The sequence below is a fragment of the Ictidomys tridecemlineatus genome, chromosome 4 (genome assembly GCF_052094955.1).
Source record: "Ictidomys tridecemlineatus isolate mIctTri1 chromosome 4, mIctTri1.hap1, whole genome shotgun sequence".
Classification (NCBI taxonomy): domain Eukaryota; kingdom Metazoa; phylum Chordata; class Mammalia; order Rodentia; family Sciuridae; genus Ictidomys; species Ictidomys tridecemlineatus.
The window spans coordinates 92426260-92452897 of NC_135480.1; the positions used below are offsets into that span (position 1 = coordinate 92426260).

The following is a 26638-nucleotide window of genomic DNA, read 5'->3' on the forward strand; positions in this document are numbered from 1 at the left end:
ATTGGAAGTCTGAGATGGAGTCTGAGCTAAGATTAAGAATGATAGGAATCAAGAATCATGGAGAGATATAAGAAAAATTAAGGAGGCAGACCAGGTGCCGGAGGCAAGCCAGGCATGCCTGAAATCCCAGCAGCTTGGGAGTCTGAGGCAGGAGGTTAGCAAGTTCAAAGCCAGCCTCAGCAAAATCTAGGCGCTAAGTAATTCAGTGAGACCCTATCTCTAAACAAATACAAAATAGGGCTGGAATGCCGCTCAGGGGTCAGGTGCTCCCGAGTTCCATTCCTGGTACATCTCCTGCCCCCTGCCAAAAATAATAATAAGGAAGAGGCATAACTAATAAGATTTGATGGCCAATTAGAAGTGAGGCTGAAAAGCAGTGCCTCCCAGTTATCCTTGGGGTGACCAAGTGAATAGTGAAGCTATTTGTCAAGATAAAAATAGAGAAGGTGGCTGAAGTTTTCCAAAGATGAAGAGATCTTTTGTTTGGAATTGGAAGTGATTCAAGTGAAGAGAAGGGGGCAGTTGAAGTAGCACATCAAGCTGGAGTTTGTACCGAAGATGCAGATTTATTCAGCAGACACAGAAGAGAGTTGAGCCCATTGAAATAGATAAGCTTTGCTTCAGAAAAGTATTACATAGCAGGAAGATGTTGGAGGACAGAGACCTGAGACAACATGTCAACTGCTTTGCCATCCATCAATGATTCTTCCATCCTTTCATCCTTTTCTGTTTCTTGTCAGAACCGTAGTGCTGTGATGCCATCTGAAATTATCTGAGGCTACCTTTGGCATTTCTGTGTTTACTTCTATCTAGATTACAAGATCATTCAAATTAAACAACTGTCATTATTTATATGCTTCCTTCCCTTAAACCTAATATAAAAGTCCTGATTATTACTTGTAACTAATTTCTTCTCTGGCCACATCGTTAGTACTTGTATCTTGCTTCATGTCTATTATATTTTTCATTTAGAAACATAGTGGACATCAATTTACTTGGTTGAACACAGTATTAAGAAAATAATTTTACATGTGATCTATTTAAAGGAAGTACAAAGGAGGTCATTTGAAGAGAAATATGAGATCTTCATGAATATTTGCCAAAATTTTCAACCAGTTTTTCGTTACTTCTGCATGGAAAAATTCTTGGACCCAGCTGTTTGGTTTGAGAAACGACTGGCTTATACACGAAGTGTGGCCACTTCTTCTATTGGTAACCTTCTTCTACATCTTGGTAGATTAGGACTCTTCTGTATTCTGAATTTCAAGGGAATGATGGTGGTGATGGTAGTTTTTAAACTAGACTATCTTCTTCATTAGATTGTGTTCATCCTGACTCTTGGTTTCTAACCATAACTTTTCATAGATTTTTTAGGACACTGGTTTCTCTATTTTATCTTGAATATGGCTTATTTTCTCTACCCTCAATAAATTATTTTTGAGACTTTATTTTGAAAATAAAACCTATGATAACTTTATTTGACTTACCTTCTTGAGTTATTATTGTTTTATGCATAATTTCTATGGTACCATAATACTGTCACCCAGTGATTGATTATATTTAATAGAATCCTTTTTGACAATAGAAATTGTGATATATATTTAAATATTTAATATGTAATCTATATTTTGACTTTTTAATTTCTAAGAGATTGGAAAAACTAGGTAAGCAATTAAGACAATGTGAAGCTCTCATCTACACAGAGAATCATTCATCTCAATTAAGTGATTTAGACTGTAAATAAGAAAGTAGACCTGCTAAGGCCAGAGCAGACCAAGGGCCTAGGCATCCCAACTCCACATCCTGTATTTTATTTTATTTTTTTGTAATACTACATGATATCTGTTATTGGATTAAAAGCATTTAAGGAGCGGGGATTGTGGCTCAGTAGTGTAGAGCATTTGCCTGGCACATGTGAGACGCTGGGTTTGATCCACATAATGTGGAGTTACCTATGTATAACCATAAAAATGGGAAGGTATATTCTATACATGTAAAATACGCCAAAATACATTGTCATGTATAACTGAAAAGAATAAAAATTTCTTAAAAAATTAAGAGAAGAGAGATAACAGCATGCCTTAAAAAGCTTTTTTTTTAAAAAAATGTTTTTTTATTTATAGATGGACACAATACCTTTATTTTTATTTATTTTTATATGGTACTGTGGATCAGTTGTATTTCTTCTGTGAAGTGCTTATTCAGTTCCTTCAACCATTTATCGATTGGGTTATTTGTTTTTTGAGATCTTTATATATCCTGGAGATTAATGCTCTGAGGTACAGGTGGCAAAGAGAGAGTAGGCTCTCTCTTCATGTTCTTGACTGTTTCCTTTGTTGTGAAGAAGCTTTTTAGTTTTAATCCATCCCATTTATTGATTCTTGATTTTACTACTTGCGTTGTAGGAGTCTTATTGAGGAATTAAGTTTCTGAGCTGACATGATGAAGATTTGAGCCTACTTTTTCTTCTAGTTAGGTACAGGATCTCTGGTCTAATGCTTAGGTCCTTGATCCACTTTGAGTTGAATTTTTTGCAGGATAAAAGAGAGGGATTTAATTTCATTTTGCTACATATGAATTTCTAGTTTTCCCAGCACCGTTTGTTGAATAGGCTGTCTTTTCTCCAATGTATATTTTTGGCATCTTGGCACCCTTGTCTAGTATGAGATAATTGTATTTATGTGGGAATGTCTCTGTGTCTTCTATTCTGTACCATTGGTCTACATGTCTGTTTTGGTGCCAGTATCATGCCGTTTTTGTTACTGTAGCTCTACAGTATAATTTGCTTCCTGCTTCACTTTTCTCGCCAAGGATTGCTTTGGCTATTCTGGGGCTCTTATTTTTCCAAATGAATTTCATGACCGCTTTTTCTGTTTCTATGAAGAACATCATTGGAATTACATTAAATCTGTATAGCACTTTTGGTAGTATGGCCATTTTGAAAATATTAATTTTTAATATTAAAAACAGAAATGTAGTTTTTCCTGGATATATATCTGCTGAAATGAATTAATGATTTGTGTTCAGCGTATTCATCCAGCAAAAGAAAGTTTCACTGAAAAATGAATTTACCCATAGACTTGTCAGTTTATAAGTAAATACACAATAGAAATTTGAGTGCATATAGTATGCATTACTTTGGCTCAGGTAAATAATGAATCTCTAACCATGTAAATTTTTAAAGCACTGATATTCCAAAACTTGTGTCTTTTGATAAAGAAAAAATTTTTGGCAGATTGTTTGTACAATGCAGTATACATTAAAGTAGCTGGCTATATTATACTTAAACTCAAAATGTCCAATTATGTACATAATATCCTTTTAAAGGCTAAAAAAAGTGTAAAGTAATTAAACATACAGAGCCAGTGGTATTAGTTGAAATTATAGCTAAATGCATGTTAGAAATAATGAAATCAGTGACTAGAGGTTTTGGTTTTTCCCCCCATAGTTGGTTACATCCTTGGACTTGGTGATAGACATGTACAGAATATCTTGATAAATGAGCAGTCAGCAGAACTTGTGCATATAGATTTAGGTAAGTAATAAAGTATACATATTTTTAATTAATAAATATTTAGTCATCAAGCAATGCTGTTTAGCTACCAGGGTACAACAAATATGAGGGAGAAAGATACATAAATGTATCGTGTGTGTGTGTGTGTGTGTGTGTGTGTGTGTGTGTGTGTGTTTGTGTTTAAAGCATAAACACTGTGGTGCTGGAAGGAGTAGCTAACTTTACCTGGGATGAGTGAAACTTGGTAGAAGAGAAGACAGTTGAGCCAAATCTTTTTTTTTTTAACCTTTTATTTTTATTTATTTTTATGTGGTGCTGAGGATTGAACCCAGTGCCTTGCACATGCTAGGTGAGCACTCTACCACTGAGCCACAACCCTAGCCCGAGCCAAATCTTTTAAGAAAGGATGGGCTGGGAACGGTGGTGCATGCCTATGATCCCAGTGGCTCCGGAGGTGGAAGCAGGAGGATCTTTAGTTCAAAGCTAGCCTCAGCAATTTAACAAGGCATTAAACAACTCAGTGAGACTCTGTCTCTAATAAAATACAAAAATAGGGCTAGGGATGTGGCTTAGTTGTCAAGTGCCCTAGTTCAATCCCCGGTTACCCACCCCCACAAAAAGAAAGGATGGAAGCATCAGGAATGCTAGTATTGAAAAGGCTGAGTCAGAAAAACTGGATAAATCACAGAAATTAGGAGGTAGAAGTATCTTTGAAGCTAAAGGAGGAAAAAAAATGTCATGAAAGAAATAGTGTTCAATAGTAACTGAAAAATGAAGGCCTATAAAACTAGAAATATCACTTGAATTTAAAGACAAATTATTTAATAAGGATAAGGGAATAAACAGATTTGGTTAAAATGTAGAATTTTAAGATTTCTAAGAAGGTACACTTTTAGGAGATTATAAATTCTGGGGTATAATCCATAGAAGTAGTTTGCTAAGACAGAGTAAAATCGCTTTCCATTAAAATAGAGAAAGTGGGGCTGGGGTTGTAGCTCAGTGGTAAAGCACTTGCCCCACATGTGTGAAGCACTGGGTTTGATCCTCAGCACCACATAAAAATAAATAAAGATAACTGTGTGTTCATCTACAACTAAAAAAAAAAAAAACAGAAGGTCAAGGATATTATATGGCTTCTGCAGAAAGAATTCCAGAGTTGGAATAAATAGGAAGATTGTGTGCGCATGCCAATATTCAATGAATTTGAGAGAGTCTTAGGGTTAAGATATAACAAATAAGTGGGAATGGGTTTGTTAAAGTCAGATGTGGTTTTCTCAATACAAGAGTGAGAGTTTGCATGACAAACAGGAGGGCAGTAGTCTGGAAGATGCAAAATAGAGGTGGAAGTATACCAGCTTTGCCAGGCCATGCTAAAAACATCTTATAGATGAGAAGAACAAATTTGTAAGATCACTTTTGACTGTTTGTCATTATCTACTAAAGGTGAAGATATTCATATCCTGTGAGCTAGTAGTTCTATTCCAACAGAAATGCACATATAAGAAGAATATTTATGAAAGTACTATTTATAATAGTCTATAACTAGAAAAAGTCCAAACACCTGTCACAGGTAGAATGGATGAATAAATACAATGGAATATATATATTCATAAAATGGAATATAATAATTAGATTGAATGAACAATAGTTATATATAATATGAAGACCGAAATATAATCGTGAATGAAAAAATTTACACACAGAATAGTATGAACGATAACATTTACATAAAAATCAGAAACTGGTAAGATTAATCTATACTGTTAGAAGTCAGAATAGTGATAACAGTTTGAAGAAGTGGTGGGTAGGAGGGGACAAAGAAGGGATTCTGGAGCACATTAAGAGTTGAGTACGGGTTACATAAATTTCTTCACTTTTTAAATACTCAGCCCCACACACTTGAATGAGTTGGGTGATTTATATACTTTTCTCTATATATATATCTCTTTGTTCATCTGTTTTACATAACACCCATCCCCAAACTTAATAGCTCAAATTACAATTTATTATTATAAATAATAAATCTCGCATGATCTGTAGATTGGCTGAGCTCAGCTCAGAAGTTCTCGCTTAAAATCTCTCATGCAGTTGCAGCTAGCATCTAGGGCTAGAGCCATCTTAAGACTCAAATGGAAGAGAGTCCAAGATGGACTCTTTTTTTCTTAAAAAAAATAAAAGAGGAAGAGAGAGAATTTTTTAATATTTATTTTTTAGTTTTCGGTGGACACAACATCTTTATTTTTATGTGGTGCTGAGGATAGAACCCAGCACATGCCAGGCAAGTGCACTACCGCTTGAGCCACATCCCCAGCCCAAGATGGACTCTTAATGTACATGTCTGATGGTTCAGGGCTTCTCCACATGACCTCTCTCTGCATATCCTGGACTTAGCATCTCAGGGCTCCAAGAGGAAGGAAATAGAAGTTAAGGGCTGGGCCAGCAGCTAGCACAGTATCAAACCTTCTCACTGTATCATTTATTCTGTTACCTGCTTGTCTCTTTTTCCAACTCCCCCCACCTCTCTCTCTCTCTCTCTCTCTCTCTCTCTCTCTCTCTCTCTCTCTCTCTCTCTCTGCCCCCCAACCCACCCCTTGGTATCAGTAGTAACTATGGGAAATCTATGCAACTCTATTCAAATATAGCAAGTAGTCCTTTCCCCTTGGGTCCCTTTCTCTCAAAACTCAATAATTTAAAAAATTAAAATAAAAAATCCTTTGCAAAATAGGTAAAAGGTATAAATGGACACTTCAAAAAAATGCTCAGCAAATAAACACACAAAAAAGTAGTTTAACTGGTAACTTTATCTATAAAAACTAGATTGGAAATAATTTGTATTGTCCTTCAGTGGGCAAATGTTTAAACAAACAGTCATACCCTATCATGGAATACTATTTAGCAATAAGAAATACTGTTTTGAGTTTACAGCAATTTAGATGAATCTCCAGAGGATATGCTGAGTAAAAAGACTTTATCCCAAAAAGTTGCATACTCTGATTCCATTTATTTCATAAACTTGAAATAACAAGATTATAAAAAGGGAAAAGAGATCAAAGGTTTGTTAGAAGAACAGGGGTGGGGTGGGGAGTGGTAAAGTCACAGGAAGAAACTTGAGTGTGTGACTATATAAGGACAGTGTAAAGGATCCTTGTGAGAGAAGAGTTATGTATCTTGACTGTTTGGCCATGATGTTGTACTAGTTTCACAAGATAATTACCATAAGGAGAAACTGGGTAAAAGTATGGTATAGAGTGATCTTTCTGTATTATTTCTTACACCTGGGTGTGAATCTATAATTATCTCAAAACAGTTTCACTAAAAAAATGTTTTAAAACAAACTGGGCATGGTGGTATACACTAATAATCGCAGCTATTTGGTAGGCTGAGGCAGAAGTATCACAAGTTTGAGGCCAGTGGCAGCTTGGCCTAACCCTATCTCAAAATAAATTAAGGTCTCAAAATGTATCTCAGTAGTTGAAAACTTACCTAACATGTGCAAGGCCCTGGGTTAAATCCCTGATATTACCAAAAAAAAAAAAAAAAAAAAAGTTTGAAAATATACATATCTTCTTCATTTTAAGTTCTACCAATAATTACTTCATTTTAAAAAAAAAAACACTCTTTAATCAGATTTCTGTATATCAAGAAGTTTTATTTTTGTATTTGAGGTGGATTGCATAGACAGTGGTGGAGACGAGATACTATATGTTTTAGTACCAATAGAAAAAAATGAAAGATTGTTGCTTTTGCAAAAGTTCACTGGTGCTAGTTGGGAAAAATATAAATCAGCTGTCAGGCCTCCTTACCTGATTGTATTTTTTTATTTTAGGGGTTGCTTTTGAACAGGGTAAAATCCTTCCTACTCCTGAAACAGTTCCATTTAGACTCACCAGAGATATTGTGGATGGCATGGGCATTACTGGTGTTGAAGGGGTCTTCAGAAGGTAAGTGATATAAGGTAAAGGAGAGTAGACAATTTTGGTGTGAAAATTATTTGGATTATATATTTATATAGATAATGGATCAATGGTAGAATTATATTCCAATGCCTTACACTAGTATGAAAAACACCCTGGGTAAAAGCAGTAATAGTTTTTCCTTCTTCTTGCCACCTGGAACTTAACTCAGTCTGTCATGTATACTGTCATTCCTAACCACCTCTGGAAGCAGCCCACCTTTATAACTTTAATGCCTCAGTCCTAGCTAAGTAACTCCTTTTATTGATTAGAACTAAGATTGGGTGCTCATTGTTGGGGATATAGCAGAAACTAATTATGTCTAAAAGGAGCTTATATTGTAGTACAACTGTGTGCTAAAAAAGATTTGCAGTTCCTTCTAGTTTTTTTCCCGCATAGATCTGTGTACGCCATTTTTTTAAACCAATCTATTTTTTTAATTGAGATGGATTCAAATAATATAAAATTGACCATTTTAAAGAGAATGACCTACATTCCTTACAAAAGAAAAGAACACATGACCAGTTTAAAGGATTCTGATCAGCCACAATTAAATAAATCAGAATAGGAAAATAATTATTATTGGTTTTCTATCCATTTAGCAAAGATTAAAAGGATTGATACTACTCATTGATGGAGAAATAGATGAGTCCTTCTGTATTGCATGCAAATCATATTAAGTTTGAAACTAAATTTTACATTGCCTTAAATATGATATTAAAGTTTGTATAGTATGCATTAAAAAAATAATAATAATAATATAAAAAGAATGAATCTGAGGCATTTAGTACATTCACAGTTGTATGCCCAGCACCTCTATCTAGCTCTAAAACATTCTCATTACCCCAAAGTAAAATCTATACAATTAAGCAGTTATTCTCCACCCTCCTAGCCCTAGCCTTTGGCCAACACAAACCTGATTTCTGTCTTATTTTACTATTCTGGACATTTATTTAAATAGAATCAGGAAATAAGTTTGGCTTTCATTTTGCATAACATTTTAAGGTACCTCCAGGTTGTAGCATGATCAGGGCTTCAGGGCTTATTGTGGCCAAACACTATCTCACTGTATGGAAGGACCACATCTCATTCATCCATTTAGCTGTCCATGGACACTTGGGTTTTCCCATCTTTTGCCTCTTGTGAACAGTGCTGCTGTGAACAAACTTATCCAAGATATTTGTTTGAACCCCAGTTATCAGCCCCTCAGGGTTTCTACCTCCAAGTGGTAGTGCTGTATTATGTGGTATATTCCATGTCTAACCTCTGGCGAGTTACCAAATGATTTTTGCCATCTGCTGAACCATTCTGCATTCCCACTAGCAACAACTGAGGGTTCCCATTTTCTACTTTCTCTCCCCAACACTTGTTATTTCCCTATACTTTTCTGATTACAGTCACTGGGGGTATAAAGGTATGTCCCACTGTAGTCCCTGCATGAGTGATGATGTTCAGCATCTTTTCATGTTTGTAAGCCATTTGTGTGTCCTCTTTGGAGGTCCAGTCTGTTTTTCATTTTTCACTTATCCAGGCATGGTGGTACATGCCTGTAATCCCAGCAACTCAGAGGCTGAGGCAAGAGTATCGAAAGTTCAAAACCAGTCTCAGCATTTTAGTGAAACTTCAAGCACCTTGGCAAAACCCTCCCATCTCATCAGATTGTTCCAAGGATTGAGTTCCAAAAAAAGCCTAGTGAATTGCTTAAGTCCCAACAAACCCTACATCTGCACCTGTTTTCCCCAAGATTCCAGTGGGAAGAGACCTAGCAAGCCAGAGGCTCCCCAGATGCTTCCCACCCGAGACACCAGTGAAGTCAGAGCCCTAGCCTCCCCACCCTATACTCTGGCCATTTCCCAGGCCCGGTGAGGCAGAGGTAGGAGGCCAGGGTGGCTGCTGTCACTATGACAACTGCCAGCCGTGTCTCGGCCAGCCTGGCGTAGGCTGGCTGACCCTGAAGTCCTAGCCTGGGAGGCCAGCGGGTCACCCCAAGAGCAGCGCCCAAGCAAGAATACCCCAGGGTTCACGGTGGACCCACCACAGCACCCGCTTCCAGTCTGTACTCAATTTTGATTGGAGCAGATTCAAATCAAGTAAACTAATATTGCCACAATAATCAAGACTGAAAGAGATGTTTCATAGTAGTATTTTTTCTTATAAATGCTAAGCTTATGAAACATTTATATGTATGTATTTGTGTTCATTTCAGAAACGTCTGTTAAAAGCTTACCTTTTTTTAACTATTTTTTTTTTTTTAGTTGTATTTGGATACAAGACCTTTACTTTATTTATTTTTATGTGGTGCTGAGGATCGGACCCAGTGCCTCAAATGTACTAGGCGAGTACTCTACTACTGAGCCACAACCCAGCCTCAAAAGTTTACTTTGCCAAGTACTTTGAGGTATAAATTTGGGAATTCCTAATTAGGATAGTCTCAGAGTATGACACATGAGTGTCTATAAGTAAATATGTGTTGAAAACAGTATGCAATAAAATCCATATTATAATGTGTTTGGCTCTGTAGATGCTGTGAGAAAACCATGGAAGTTATGAGAAATTCTCAGGAAACTCTGCTAACCATTGTAGAGGTAAAGTATATTATAAGGAAATCTTTATTTCTCTACCACATAGTGCACTTTGTTAGGAAGTCATTGATTTAAAGAGCACTTATTCATTTTATTGCAGTGGGATGCTACTGGGCAGCAAGAGAGAGATTACACACTAAGCATTTTCACACATCAAAAATTTGGGGGGATTGGGGTTATGACTCGGCGATAGAGTGTTCACCTAGCACCTGTGAAGCGCTGGGTTCGATCCTGAGCACCACATAAAAATGAATAAAACAAAGATATAAAAAATTGGGGGGGGGTAGAAATGCCTCCAGTTTCAGTCAAGGATTTTTTTTATGCACAGGTAGCTTTGGGAGTTCTTCATAGGTATATTCTAGGTTTACACTTACCAAAAGGGCACATTCCTTTAGGACCTCAGAAGTTTAGTTAAAAGTTGCTCAAGATCTTCATCTTTAAAGGGTAATAAAAGAGGAAGTCAAAGAAGTAATGTTGCTTAATCACCTATAAGGATTTCTACATCACTGTAAGGACTGTGGATGTACTCCAAAAGGGTTTGGAGTCCAAGAAGTGATTTGCATCTCTACCTATAATAACTGTCATTTCTGAACATACCTCCCTAATGCTTTGTGATTTTTTTTTTAACCAGCCTATCTGATATTCCCTTTGTAAATCTGTCCAAATTTCTAGAACTCATTTTCTATGGTTGTCCCATAGCAAATGAGTTCTAGAAATGGTTGTTACTGACCTATTGTTGTGAGAGTAATTTCAAGTTGATTTTACTATATAATTCCTGGCTTCAACTTCAGGAGGGTACTTCTCAATAGCAAACTAGGTGCCAATTGTCTGGGAGATCATTCTTCTCTTGAATTCATTACTTTTCTTCTGTTAAGTTTCATTGAATCACAGTTATTATTTCTGATCTGATTACAATTTAAACATCTCCCTCCTTTCTAAACCTCTCTTTCAGAGCACTTTGGGTGCATTTTCCTTTCTCTCTTTCCTGGCCTTCAAGGTCTTGTTTTCTTCACAGTGGATCATCATGTCCTCCGAGGTTTTATCTGTTCTACTAAGGAAATATTTTTCTCCCTCTAGCTCAATGATACTTATCCAAGGACAATTTTGTTGCATGGAGGATAGCTGTCAATGTCTGGAGATACTTCTTGTTATCACAGAGTGGGTGGGGGTTACAGTTGACATCTTCTAGGTACAGGCTGGACTGCTGCTGATCATCCTACAGTACACAGCTCCACAATAAAGTATCCAATCCTAAAATTATGATATTAAGATTGAGAAACCCTACAGTAGCTTAATCAGTTTATGTTCCTTTATTGTTTTCAGCCACTTCTGTCTGGGTCCTCTTCTGTTTGGGTAGTTAGACTAAAGCTTATTTTTTAATTCCATTTCCTCCCTAATTCCAATGTATTCAAATATGATTCCTGACACAAGCCATTGGTTGTTTTTTTTTTTTCATTTATTTTTTATTTATATGTGACAGAAGAATGCATTACAATTCTTATTACATATATAGTGCACAATTTTTCATATCTCTGGTTGTATACAAAGTATATTCACACCAATTCATGTCTTCATACCTGTACTTTGGATAATAGTTAAGTAATTTGTGTTGTTTCTATACTTTAACCCAAGATGACTACATAGTGTCTTTATAATAGAGGACTTCATTCCTTCCCATTAGTTGCCTAATAAAATATTCTTCTCTTTTGTGAATAAAACTCATAACTTACATCCTGGTTAAGGACATTTGCTTCAGAGGTCCCAATTCTCCATCAGGTGGCCTGTCTCAAGACAAAGATTTGTTAAAGTCCAATATGAAGTCACACTTATGAACAAGGCACATGTAATCATTGTCAGTCTCTTCCCTTCATAGTTTTTAATGGCCTGAAAGAACAATCAAAACAGCATCATAAAATATGAAGAAATTTTTGGACTGTTAATCTAGCATATCCACTAAAGACGTTTTATAATCCCAATATGTGGTTGTACTGAGAAGCACAGTAAAATTAGCAACAATAAGTATTCCAGCCTTTTAATGCTTGCATGTCCTACAGAAACTTTTTTTCTGTAATTTACTCTTCATTTATTCTTAAGACTCCTAAGGATTTGCTAAAGCCTAACTACAAGGGGAGGGGTGTTTCTAAGCTTATAAACACCAGGGCAGTTAGCTTTTTTGAACTGTCAAAGTCAGAAATCCCTCATGACCTTACTTTGTAAATTTCATTTTTTTCTCTTTCTAATAAAGTGCCATTAGGAAGTTGGGGCCTACAAAACAAATATCCTTACCTATTACCGCATTGGTCAGAGTAGAAAGTGAAGGAATGGCACTCATTAGAGCTTATCTCCTTTTAATAAACAAATTCACCTAGTCAGGAAACGTGCCAATGGATATCACTCCAGATATGGAGGAAAAATGAATTTAGAACAGATTAGACCCTCAGAACATGATGTCATTAAAGTTTCCTCCACCAGGAAACATGAAGATGCTTGATAAGTTTGCTCCCTCTCCTCCTATCAACTACTGTGTTACTGACCTATTGTTGTTTTTCTAACCCTGACTCCATTCTTTATAATACATGATCAGGATGCACATTGTTCTTCTAATACACATGTTCTCTCTGTTAGGTTCTCTTGTATGATCCACTCTTTGACTGGACCATGAATCCTTTGAAAGCTCTGTATTTACAGCAGAGGCCAGAAGATGAAACCGAGCTACACACCACTCCAAATGCGGATGACCGAGAAAGCAAACGAGATCTTAGGTGAGTAGTATTTTAGGAAGAGTCTGTTGTCAGTTTATGTTTTCTTACTCCCAAGACTCTTAAAACTGCTCTACATCATTTACACTTTTGTGTTTTTGTCATTAGTGATATTGACCAAAGTTTCAACAAAGTGGCAGAACGTGTCTTGATGAGATTGCAAGAGAAACTGAAAGGAGTGGAAGAAGGCACTGTGCTCAGTGTGGGTGGACAGGTGAATTTGCTCATACAGCAGGCTATGGACCCCAAAAATCTCAGCCGACTTTTCCCAGGATGGAAAGCTTGGGTGTGATCTTCAGTATAAGAAATACTCCTTGAATTCAACCTTTAGAAATTGTATTTCAGCTTTCATTTTCAACCCATTCACAGTCTTTAAGTGGGGATTAATATTTAAGTGAACAACTGTGTTTTTGAAAAAAAATGTTTTCTGCTTGATTAATTCATCACCCAAAGATGCTGTGATAGTGTCCAGGAAGCTGTTTGCTTTCACACATTAAAAATGACTGTTATTCTTGCCCTACTTATTGGCTAAATTTTTATTTCTTCTCAATAGCATAGTCATGGCATTTTCAATGGAATCCATGATTTATCTATTAGCTGAGAATGATGAAACAGCAGAACAATGGTTGTTCCTTTGGTATAGATTATAACAAAAATACTGCTATTTTAAGGTGGCTTTTAGTTAAAACTTATTTCCCAGATATTACATATATGTATGTGATAGTTTTCTATAAAAGGGGGAAAACTCTAAAATTGTAACCATGGTAAAGCTACATTAAAAATAAGAATATAGGACTGGGAGTGTGACTCAGTGATAGAGAGGTTCCCTGAGAGGATGAGGGAGGGACAAAGGATATTGAAAACAAAGTAGTGCAGGTTGAGCATTCCTAACCTGAAAATCCAAAACAAAATGTGTCAGTGACACAGACCTCTCTTACTTTACCCAGAATTTTCTGAGTGTCATTTTGGTGGATTTTCACATTAGGGATGCTCAGCTCAGCGTTTATACAGATACTTCAAAGTCAGAAATACTTCTGGTTCCAAGCATTTTGAATAAGGGATATTCAGTCTGTATTCTAAAAATGTGTTTGTATTTTCAGTATGGTCACCTAGAGTTATAAAACAATGAAAATGTTACAGAGAAATTCAAAGACATGGTTAGTGTAGTTTTTATTTTTAAAAAATATATATATACATAAAATGTATATATTTCCCTATTCTAATCTTAAACTTAAGTCAGACTTCAAGATTAGAATAGACTAGTCTTACAATTTAGAAAGCTAGTATACTGGTTTGAAATATATTGTGCCATTTCAAATGTTTTAATTGCACCTTAATGAAATTATGTAGTTTTGTTTTAATACTACTAAATGTTATTGTTACCTGAGTCTATTATAAAATGGTTTTTCAATAAATAATTCTTCAAGTTTATACTAAAATTGCTCATTTCATTCAGATATTTGACCATTGTGTGTGCCAGGGATGGGGCTAGGTTTTTTTTTTCCAATTTTTATTTTTTAGATATTTATGGCAGTAAAGTGTATTTTGACATATTTTACATACGTGGAGTATAACTTATTCTAATTAGGATCCCATTCTTTTGGTTGTAGATGATGTGGAGTTATACTGGTCATATATTCATATGCAAGGATTGGAAAATTATGTCAAATTATTTCCACTGTCCTTCCTATTCCCCTCCCCCTTCCCTTCCCTTCATTCCCCTTTGTCTAATCCAGTGGATGTCTATTCTTCCCTACCCCCACTTTATTGTAGGTTAGCGTCCACATATCAGTGAGAACATTCAGCCTTTGGTTTTGGGGGATTGGCTTATTTCACTTAGTATGATGGTCTTAAGTTTCATCCATTTACCAGCAAATGCCATAATTTCATTCTTCTTTATGGCGGAGTAATATTCCATTGTGTATATACACCACATTTTCTTTGTTCATTCATCTGTTGAAACACCTAGGTTGGTTCCATGGCTTAGCTATTGTGAATTGAGCTGCCGTAAACGTTGATGTGCTGTATGCTGATTTTAAGTCCTTTGGGCTTAAACCAAGGAGTGGTTCCATTCCAAGTTTTCTATGGAATCTCCATACTGCTTTCCAGAATGGTTGCACTAATTTTCAATTCCACCAGCAATGTATGAGTGTACCTTTTCCTCTACATCTTTGCTGACATTTCTTATTGCTTGTATTCTTGATAATTATCATTCTGACTGGAGTGAGATGAAATCTTATAATAGTTTTGATTTGTTTTTTTTCTAATTGCTAGAGATGGTGAACATTTTTTCATATGTTTGTTGATCGATTATATTTCTTTTTCTGTGAAGTGTCTGTTCAGTTCCTTGATTGGGTTTGTTGTTGTTGTTGTTTGTTTGTTTTGGTTTTGGTTTGGTTTGGTTTGGTTTTTTGGTGTTAAGTTTTTTGAGCTCTTTATATATCCTGGAAAGCAGTACTCTATTCGATGTGCATGTGGTAAAGATTTTTATCCCATTCTGTAGGCTCTCTCATCACATCATTGTTTCCATTACTGAGAAGAAGCTTTTTAGTTTGAGTCCATCCCATTTATTGATTCTTGATTTTACTTTTTGCACCTTAGCAGTCTTGTTGAGGAACTCAGTTCCTTTCTAACTTCCTAAGAATTTCCCCCAAGTGACTGGACAGTTAGTCATCTGCACTGGACTCGGACGATAGATGTGTCTCTGTGTCTTCTATTCTGTATCATTGGTCTTGATGTCTGTTTTTATGCCAATACCACAGGCATGAGGCTAGTTCTAAGAAGACCACAGTGAGCCAGGCAGGCAACGTCTGTACATGTAGAGGTCAGAGTCTGGAGAAGATAGACACCAGACTAATATTGCAGTGTGAACTAGGGAGCCTACAAAGATCAATGTAACATGCTGCATCTCAGTCTAAATATTCTAGAAGTGTTTCTTAGTTTCCTCATGAAAAAAGGGCAGATAAATTTTCTTTGGGCCTACAAAGTGATCTAGTTGACATTTCTAAAATCTAAAAGATCAATTTATGACAGGTACAAAAATTGTAATATCCTAAATGTGAAGTTTGCCTTCCATCTGCTTATCACGTTTTTTTTTAATATTTATTTTTTCGTTATAGTTGGACACAATATCTTTATTTCCACTTATTTATTTTTATGTGGTGCTGAGGATCGAACCCAGGGCCTCGTGCATGCAAGGCGAGCGCTCTACCGCTGAGCCACAACCCCAGCCCCAAATCACGTTTTTTTAATAAAAAATATATGTTTATGGCGCCTTTGCTGTTCTTTAGGATTTCAACTTTTTTTATCTTCTTTCTACAAAATGAATTTTACATACAGTGTAGTCAAAGTTTTCACAAGGATTATTAGATTTTGAATTGGTGATTAAGGTAAAGATTTCATGTGATGAAATCATCCCCTGAAAAATTCTTTACTTTGCCCTTAAAATAAAATATATAGTTTTATGTACAGCAGGATGGAAAAATGTAGAGTTTCAGGTATTTTATTTAGAATCAGTGACTCTTAACCAGGGGTGATTTTGCTTCTCCTTCTTGATATTTTCAAACTAACATTTTTACTATTTTGTTGGGTGCAACATGCCTTCATGTCTCATTTTAATTGACTAGGAAGATTAAATTTTTTGCATGTTTGTTGGTCAGTATGATTTTCTCTTTGATAACCTGCCTCTGTGTTTTATTTGCCAATGTTTCTAGTAGTACTTTATTGGTTGCATAACATCATTGCTAACATTTTACCATTCTGTGTCTTGTCTTTTTATTCTCTTAATTTAGTTTTCTGGGTCACATTTTTTATTACTTAATTCATGATTAAATCTGTCATATAAGACTTTTTCCTCTGTTCTTAGACCTTCTCTTAATGAAGTTTTACAAATTTCCTTGTAGAGATTTGCATACTTTTATGTAGCTGGTCTGTAGGCACTTCTATTTTTTTGTAAAGGGTATTTTTTTTACAGGTTTTTTATGATGATTGTCAGCATTTAGAATTAAAGTTAGTTGTTGCATACTGATTTTCTGTTCAGTAACTTTAGTAAACTTTTCTTCTTTCTAGAGGCATATCTGGATTGTTTTGGATTTTGTAGTTTGTAATCATATCATCTATGAACAATTTCAGATTTCTTTCCAAATCTTACATTGTTTATTGCTTTCTCTTGTTCATTGTGCTGATTAGTTACAGCTTCTCTTTAGTACAAATATCAGTAGAAGTAGTAATACTGAAACATTCTAATCCTGTGTCTAATCTTAAAGGTGAAAGTGTCAGTGTTTCATCATTAAATTTTCAATTTGCTGCAGGGTTTTTAAAATGTGTATATTTCCCTTATCAGATTAAAAGAGTTCCTTCCTGTTACTAGGTTACTGTGAGGTTTTATCACAAATGGCGAGTTTTAGCAGTTTATTTGAATTTATTGAGAAAGATTACTTCCCTTGAATCTGTTAGTCTAATGAATTACATTGTTTGATTTCTAATATTAAATCATCTTTACACTTATAAACCCTCTTGGTTTATTCTGTATATTACTTTATTCTTTTTGCTAATGTTTTGATTAATATTTTCACATGGGAATTCCTTCCCAGATTTTCATGGGAAATTTGTGTTTTTCCAAATTTTGAATCACAAGAGAAATCAGTATTAAAAAAATTCTCCAGTGAGAATTAAAGTTTAGCAATTAACATTACTGATTTGAAAGAGTCCATTGATACAAAGGACATGAAACACTGACACGTGGTGTTGAAGGTTAAGGTCAGCATCTCTAAACCAGGACAGAAGTACTTGGAAAAGAAATGCTCATAATCTTGCTCATAGCCTATGTGTGAATCTACTAGTGGCAAGTCAGATTTTAAACTGTGGTCAAACACATAACAAAATTTGACATCTCACTCATTTTCAGGTATACAATTCATGAGTGTTCCATCATTTTTACAGTGTTCAACCAATCTCCAGCACTCCTTTTACCTTGCAAAACTGAAAATTGTGTATGCATTCAACAACTCATTTCCTCTATTCCTTCGCACCCCCTGGAAACCACCGTTTTATTTTCTGTCCCTGTGAATTTGACTGTTTTGTTACTTCATGTAAATGGAATCATATAATATTTGTCTTTTTGTGACTGACTTTCTTCAGTTAGCAGCATCCCCAAGATTCATCCACATTGTAGCACGTCACAGTTTTCTGTCTTTTTTTAAGACTGGACTGTTCCACTGTGTGTGTATATATGTATATGACATTTTAATTATCCTTTCCTCCATTGATGGATACTTGGATTGTCTCTGTCTTTTGACTTGTGTGACTGTTGATGCTATGAACATGGAATATAATTTGGATTGGAGTGTCCCTCAAAGTCCCATGTATTTCAGGTAAGATCACTAGTCTGTGGTGCTATTGGGAGGTGGGACACTTAGGAAGTGAGGCCTTATGGAAGGAAGCTGATCACTGGGGACTCTCTTTGCTTTCTGGTTGCCTTGAGGTGAGTACCTTTGCTTCAACCACACGCTTCTCAGCATGATGTTCTGCCTCACCACAGCCCCCAAAACAGTGGAGCCAACTGACCATGGACTAAACCCTCTGAAAATGGAAGCCAAGTTAAATTGTTCCTTCTTATGAGTTGATTATCTTGGGTTTTTTGTCATAGCAACAGAAAGCTAACACATGTGTATGAAATATCTCTTCAGAACTCTTTTACATATTTCTTTTGAATATTTTACATAGTTCTAGTATTGGAACTGCTTAATCATAGTAATTCTATTTTTTAATTTAGCTTATTAAACTCTCCATTTAGTACCCATAACATATAGTTTATTGAGATTGACAATAGGTAACATGAATCTGGTATTAATTAAAAAAGAAACAGTTTAATAACATGTAACTTTCTTCCTCTTCCAAATGAGCACATGAAATATAATGTATGCCTTATCAGACCTTTTAAAAAATATTTCCAACTGATACATAAGAACAAAAATTATACAAATTAATAGGATACCAGGTAATGTTTTGATATGTGTATATATTGTGTAATGTTCAAATCAAGTTAAAGAGATGAATCTTCTCAAACATTTGAAAAATCTCAAAATTTCTTCCAGCTTTTAATTAATAATTCATTATATATTATAAACATACAATTACATATAGTCACCCTGCTATGCAGTAGCACCACAACTTCTTACCCAATTATAACATAGTCTCTTCTGATGAACCTTTTTCCACTGCTCTCCCTAACCTTTGGTAACCACCATTCTTTTCTTAACTTCTGTGAGACAGCATTTTTAGATTCCACATGAGTAAGACTATGTGACAAGTCAAGTTAGTCAGGCACAGTAATGATCTTCAGTTCCACCCATGTTATCGAAATGGTAGGATTTCATTCTTTTTTTATGAATGAATAGTGTTCCACTCTTATGTGTACCACATTTTCTTTATCCATTCATCAACTGGATACTTAGGTGGTTTCCAGTTCTTGGCTGTTGTAAACAGTATTGCAGTGAAAATGGAAGCAGGTGGTTTGTTTGTTTGTTTTTTGACATACTGACTTCATTTCCTTTGGGTATATACCCAGGAGTGGGATTGCTGGATCATATGATAGTTCTACTTTAATTTTTTTGAGGAACCTCCATACTGTTTTCCATACTGTTATCACTACCAATGGTGTGCAAGGATTCCTTTTTCTTCACATTTTTGCCAACACGTATTTTCTTTAGTATTTTTTATATAGACATTCTTACTAGAGTGAGGTGACATCTTAGTTTGCATTTCCCTGATGATTAGTCATGTTGAGCACTTCTGTCTGTTGGATATTTGTATGTCTTCTTTTGATAAATGTCTACTTGGGCCTGTTTTCTTTTTTTTGCAGGATGAGGGGGGTATCAGACATTGAACCCAGGGTGCTACCGCTGAGCCATATCCCCAGCCCATTTTTGAGGCAGGGTTTCACTAAGCTGCTTAGGGCTCACTAAGTTGATGAGGCTGGCTTTGAACTTGCTATCCTCCTGCCCCAACCTTCCAAACCACTGGGATTACAAGCTCTATTTCCCTTTAATTGGGTTGATTTTTGGCTACTGAGTTTCCAAGTTCTTTATATATTCTGAATACCACCTCCTTGTCAGATGATTTTCTAATATTTTCTCTTGTTCTGTAGGTTCTCTCTGTACTCGTTTGCTCTGCAGAAGTTTTTTGTTTGTTCCCGTTTGTCTATTTTTGCCTTTGTTTCTTTTGCTTTGGGGATCTTGTCCAAAAAATTCCTTACCCATTCCAATGTTCTAAAACATCCCCCTTTGTTTTCTTCTGCTAGTTTCAGTTTCAGGTATTACACTTGACTAATCCATTTTTAAACTGGTGAGGGGGCTCTAGTTTTATTCTTCTGCCTGTGAATATCTGATTTTCTTAGCAATATTATTAAAAAGACTATCCTTTCTTAGCACCTTTGTTGAAAATAATTTGGCTGTATAGGTGTGGCTCTGCTCCAAGGCTCTCCATTCCATTAGTCGTACATATTCTTTTTTGCTCAAGATAACAGGCTGTTTGCGGATTTGGGGGCTCATAATTTTAGGATTGTTCTTTTCTAATTGTGTTGTCATTGGTATTTTGATAGGAATTGCATTAAATATAAATCACTTTAGCAATATGTATGGATATTAATATTTAGCAATAGTATGGACATTTTAGCAATATCGATTCTTCCAATCTGTTACATGGAATGTCTTTGCACTTCTTGTGTCCTCTTTAACCAGTATTTCATAAACTTCATTGAAGAGATGATTCACCTCTTTGAATAAATTTATTGGTAGGTATTTTTATAACTATATTAAGTGAGATTGCTTTCTTGATTTTATTTCAGATAATTTACTAAAAGTTTGTAGTAGTTCTACCAATTTCTATATGTTGATTTAGTATCCTTCAATTTTGCTGAATTCATTTATTCTAATAGTTTTGGGGTGACATTTTGGGATTTTCTACATATAAGACCATCTCAGTTGCAAACAGTGACAGTTTGACTTCTTTTTCAGTTCAGATGCCCCTTCTTTCTTTTGCCTTATTGTTCTGGCTAGGACTTCCAACACTATGTTTAAAAAAAGTGGTGGAAGTTGGCAGCCTTCTCCATTCAGTATGTAATGGCTGTTGATTCATCGTAAGTGGCCTTTATTGAAGCACCTACTTTGGTTGCAGTTTTTATCAGAAAGAGTCATTGAATTTTACCAAATGCCTTATCTTTGTTTTTTTGTTTTTGTTTTTGTTTGTTTTTTTAGATTTTGAACTTGAGCTTTATTGCTTGGATGGAATTAACTTAAACTGAATAATGAAGAAAGGATGGGGAGGGGCCAGGTTTCAGAATCCCAGATTTTCATTTGTTAAGTCCCAAAATGTATTTTTTTTTTTTATCTATTGATAGTATGATTTTTGTCCTTCACTCTTTGCTAGTATTTTGTTGAGTGATTTTGCATCTGTGTTCCTCAAGGATATCGGCCTGGAGCATTTCTATTGTCAAGTTCTCATCTACTTTTATGTGTAAGAGTAGTGCTGGCCTCATAGAATGTGTTTAAAAGAATTTCTTCCTCTTTTATTTTTTGGAATAAGTTAAGGAGAATTGGTATTAGTTCTTTGAATGTTTGCTAAACATTTCAGTGAAACTATCTATCTGGTCCTGTGATGGGAAACTTTATTATTGATCCAGTCAGTTTATCTGTTACTGGTCTGTTTGGGTTTTCTCTTCATGATTCAGTCTTGGTAGGGTGTATATGTTTAGGAACTTTTTCATTACTTCTGCATTATCAAATTTGTTGATATATATGCCTCCCCTGACCAGCCAGGCAGCTGAACTAAGATCTAAGATCGCTGGTGTGAATTTGCAGAGACACCAAATAAAACACAGACACAGTTTACCTTTACACAAGTTTCAGGCCTCAGTTTCCCTGAAAGGGAGAGCAAGAGAAAGTCATAAGAGGCCCACGAGAGAGAGGAAACACGTTTGGAAGTCAGCTTTTATTGGGGGAACTCTGGTTCTTAGAAAGTTTTATCCAAAAAAGGGAAGAAGGGGCAGGACTACAAAGGTAAGTTGAGTGTAACTCAACCCTAGGGGCATTCCCCACAGAGAAGACCTCCTTGACAAATGCAGTGATTGGCCAGAGCCTGAGGCATCAGGACTGGAAGGCGTGGTCATTCAATGTGGTTCCGCGCACATATAGTTGTTTATAGTAATCTCTAGTGATCTTTCATATTTCTGTGGTGTCAGTTGTAATGTCTCCCTTTTCATCTCTGGTTTTATTTTAGTCTTCTGTTTTTCTTAGTCCAGATAAGGTTTTGTCAATTTGGTCTATATTTTCAAAGAACCAGTAATTTGTTTATCCTCTATGTTATCTTTTGGCTTATATTTATTTCTGCTTATTATTTCTTTCCTACTATTTTAAGGTTTGATTTGATCCTGTGTTTTCTGAGTCCTTTAGTTACAGTAATAGGTTGTTTATTTCAGTTGTTTATTTTCCTCAGTGCATTGCTTTTGCTATATCCATTAGGTTTGTTGTTTCGTTTTTGGTACTGGGGATTGAACTCAGGTGCACTCAATCACTGAGCCATATCCCCAGCCCTATTTTGTATTTTATTTAGAGACAAGGTCTCACTGAGTTGCTTATCAGCACCTCACTTCTTGCTGAGGCCGGCTTTGAACTTCCGAGCATTAGTCTATAAATCCCTACAGTTCACCTTTTCTCTCCCCCCTCTGTTACTTGTTTTGGGTATCTAAGAGCAAAGGATGCTTTCCCTTAAAATTGAGAGTCTGAACTCAGTGACTGGGAGCACAGGGTAGAACTGAGATGGATCAGGTGGAAAATAGCAACCCTGCAACATCCTACCACAGACCCCCATGCCATCCTCCCCAACACCCAGAGGGTCTGGACTGACACACCTCCGCTCAGCACATATGAGGTGTGCAGTACAGTCCAGGTCAGTCCACAGACTACATGAGTGAAAGGGCTGGCCAGTGATCCTGACAGGCAACCCAACCCCAGTTAATAACAAAGCCATTTCAGAAGCCAGCTCTGAAATGGACAACATTCCCCAGTAGATGCTGCCAAGGCAAAAGGGAGAGGAACTCAGCATACAGACTCCCCTACAAGTTTGGCCAGTTTGGGTTAGTGCCGAGAACCAAGAAATGGCATGATATTTCTGTGACACAAACTTCCTCAAAGCAGGAAGATTCTAAAATTGGAAGCCCAGAACAAAATGTTTCCATTTAAAATGCGTCAGCAAGAAGAAAACAATCTGTTCATGACTGTTATTGTTTCACCTGTTCAATGTAAACTGGTTTCTAGTGTCTTCCCATTTTGTGATTTTAGTTCTAATTTTACACATTAGTCAATTAATAGAATCCTCTCTTGACACCTCCTTTCTTCTTCCTTCATTCCCTTCTCCTATTCTCCTACTTCTTTCTCTTATTTTATTTCTTTTCCTCCCTCATTTTTTCCTTTCTCTCTTTTTCTGCTTTTTATCCCTTCTTCCAATTCAATTTAGTATGTTATCATTAATGCTTAATCTTTTCACTCTATATTACTTCTCACCTACTTTTCTCTTTGGTTAACAGATTAGTAGATATCATTAGTAAGAACTTTTTTAGCATATGTTGATATATGGATTCTTCTTAAAATTGTCAGTCTCTTCTCTCAAAAGTGGCACTGATTATTGAAACTTGGTTTGGTTATTAGAAAGAGATAATTACCAACTTAAGGACCCTCACATAAACGAGGAAGAAAAATCCATCCCAATAGATGCACAAATATAAGAACATACTGAGAAAACAGAGCAGATACTGCCAAAAGTTTATAACTTCCCAACAACTGAATCCACAAATATTAAAGTGAATGAAATTCTGGCCAAAAAAAATTCAGAAAGCTGATTGTTCAAATGATTAATGAATTAAACAAAGATCTAAAATGAACAAAAGGAAAAATACAAGCTGTGGGAAAAAAATATTTCAAGAGATTCTGAAAAAGAACCAAGGAAATCTTGGAAATGAAAAACAGTAATATATTCAGTTGAATATCTTAGATCAAGTAGAAGATAGTATCTCAGAGCTTAAGGACAGATTAGCCAGTCTTGCATATTCAGACAGTATTAAAGAAAAAAAACCAATAAACTATGATCAGAATATACAAAATTCTGGGACATTTAGAATTCCAATCTTAGAATCATTATGAAGGAAGAAATAGAAATTTGTGCTAATGGCATTGATTAACTGTTCAGTGAAATAACAGAAAAATGTCCAAGCCTTGGGAATGAGGTGGATGTACAAATACAGGAGGCATTTAGAACCCCAAAAATACAAGACCAAAAGAAGAACCTCTCCATAACTCAAAATCTGAACACATGGAATATTAGAATTTTTAAAGACTAACTGCAAAATCAGTAGAAGACAGGAAATAATTAAGATCAGAGCTAAAAGTAATGAAATTGAGAATAAAAAATATAAAAGAGCAAAGAAAACAGTTTTCTTTGAAAAGAAACATATTGATAAAACCTTATCCAGACTAAACAAAAGACCCAAATTAATAAAATTAGAGATGAAAAGGGAGATAGCACCACAGATATCACTGAAATCCAGAGAATCATTAGAGACTATTTTTAAAGTTCATCCTCTAGTAAATTGGAAAATCTATAAGAAATGGACAAGTTTCTAGATACATAATGACTTAACAAAATTGAACTGAGAGGATATGATAAACCTGAACAGACCAGTAGCAAGCAATGAGATTGAAACAGTAATAAAAAGAGAAAACATAGACCCTCCAAAAAAGAAATCCAGGGCCAGCTGAATTTTATCAGACCTTTAAAGAAGAGCTAATGCTCCCGCTCCTCAAATTATTCCATGAAATAAAAAAAGGAGTGTGTATGAACACTTCCAAATGCATTCTATGAAGCCAGTATTACCCTGATACCAAAACCAGATAAGGACACATCAAGAAATGAAAACTACAGACCATATCCTTGATGAACATATATACAAAAATCCCCAATGAAATGTTAGCAAATCATACTCAAAAACACATTAAGAAGATTGTACATTATGATTAAGTTGGTTTCATTCCAGGGATGCAAGGATGGTTCAATGAGCAAATCAATAAATTTAACCCGTCATAAGTAGAGTTTAAGACAAAAATCATATGATATTCTCAACAGATGAATAAAAATAATTGATAAAGTTCAACATCCCTTCACAACAAAAACTCAACCAATTAAGTATAGAAGGAACATTTTTAAATGTAATAAAGGATATATATTACAGGTCCACAGCCAGCATCACATTAAATGGGGAAAATCTGAAAGCATTTCCTGGGATAGGAATGTACACTCCCACAACTCTTATTCAATATAGTAATGGAAGTATTAGCCAGAGCAAGTGGCAAGACAAATAGAGGGGATACAAATAATAAGAAAGGAAATCAAATTACCCTTATATTGAAAAATCTAAGGAACTATCATTAAGCTGTCCCATGCAAAAGAGTTACTTAAAAAATTAAAATGCCTAGGAATAAATTTAAGACAGGATGTGAAAAACTTTTTAACATGAAAAATGCAAAACATTGATGAAAAGAAGAAAACAAAAAACAGGACTAACCATCCATATTCAGGGGTTGGAAGAATTAATGTTGTTAAAATGTCCGTACTACTTGTTTTAGTCAGCTTTTTGTCTCTGTTACAAGATACTCAATATAATCTGTTTAAAAGAGAAAAGGTTTATTTCGCTCATAGTTGGACAGGTTTCAGTTCACAATTGTTTGGCCCCATTGCTTGACCCTGTAATGAGGCAACCCAAGTTGGCAGATGTGTGTGGCAGAGGAAAACTCACTTCATGGTAGCCAGGAAGCAAAAGGGGAGAGGAAGATTCTGGGGTTCCAAATTGCCAGTTCAAAAGCATTCCCCTGATGACCTCATTCTATTAGACCCACCTCCTAAAGGTTCTCTACTTCACAAACTTCACAACACCACCAGCAGCTGGGGATCAAGCATTTAAGACATGTCAACTTTCCTGGGCTGCCTCTGCTCAGTGCCTGTGACTGTCTGGTAAGCATTCCGTGTTCTTTGCATCTCTAACTTCCTGGGGTCTCCACTGCATCATCAGCTTCATTTTCATAGCTTCATACATTGCCTTTTTAGGGGCTGCTTCCAGGGACTCTTGACCCTGTCACATACCACCTGGCCTCCCGGATTTTAAATCTGTGAAGGCTTCATGACCCTACAACTCTTGCATTCTGCATGCCTGCAACAACAGCATTTAAATAGAAAATGCCAAGATCTGCCACCGAGGTGAACAGTAGCTGAGCCCACTTGGGCCATAGCTGCACCGACCCTGAGTTCCTGGAATGCCAAACACAGAGAAACAGCCAAGGGAAACGATTTCCTAGGGGGCCCTGTGCTAGCAGGGCACCCCAGGGCTCATTCTTAAAGATAAAACCTTTGAAATGAGTATACACTTTTACCCACTTAAGCCTGCAATGGGTGGACTCTTGTTGATTTCTGAGATCCCCTTAAGGCTTCTTCTTGTTCTAGTTCAAGGTATTTAGCTTTTTTTTTTTTTTTTTTTGGTTGGGGGGCGGTGTACCGGAGATTGAACTCAGGGGCACTCCACCACTTAGCCACATCCCCAGCCCTATTTTGTATTTTATTTAGAGACAGGGTCTCACTGAGTTGCTTAGCGCCTCCCTGTTGCTGAGGCTAGCTTTGAACTCATGATCCTCCTGCCTCAGCCTCCCAAGCTGCTGGGATTACAGGTGTGTGCCACTGCGCCCAGCTTGCCTCCTTTTTAATGGCACTTATTCCTCTGGGAATCTGCAC

At 36.0% G+C, this 26638-nt stretch overlaps 1 protein-coding gene across 6 annotated transcripts in view; it reads left to right on the plus strand.

The window, feature by feature from the left end:
* Positions 1-13675, plus strand: part of Atm (ATM serine/threonine kinase) — a 164775-nt gene extending 151100 nt beyond the window's left edge. For 5 of the 6 annotated variants that reach the window (XM_078046951.1, XM_078046950.1, XM_078046954.1 and 2 more), the window contains exons 58-63: positions 1047-1212; positions 3449-3535; positions 7341-7455; positions 9989-10052; positions 12675-12811; positions 12917-13675. In XM_078046951.1, the coding sequence (XP_077903077.1) occupies positions 1047-1212; positions 3449-3535; positions 7341-7455; positions 9989-10052; positions 12675-12811; positions 12917-13100 (753 nt within the window). In that variant the 3' untranslated portion in view covers positions 13101-13675. Of the gene's footprint in view, positions 1-1046; positions 1213-3448; positions 3536-7340; positions 7456-9722; positions 9866-9988; positions 10053-12674; positions 12812-12916 lie in introns of those variants that run through there. The other variant, XM_078046955.1, reaches the window with a different exon arrangement.
* Positions 13676-26638: the final 12963 nt, after the last annotated feature.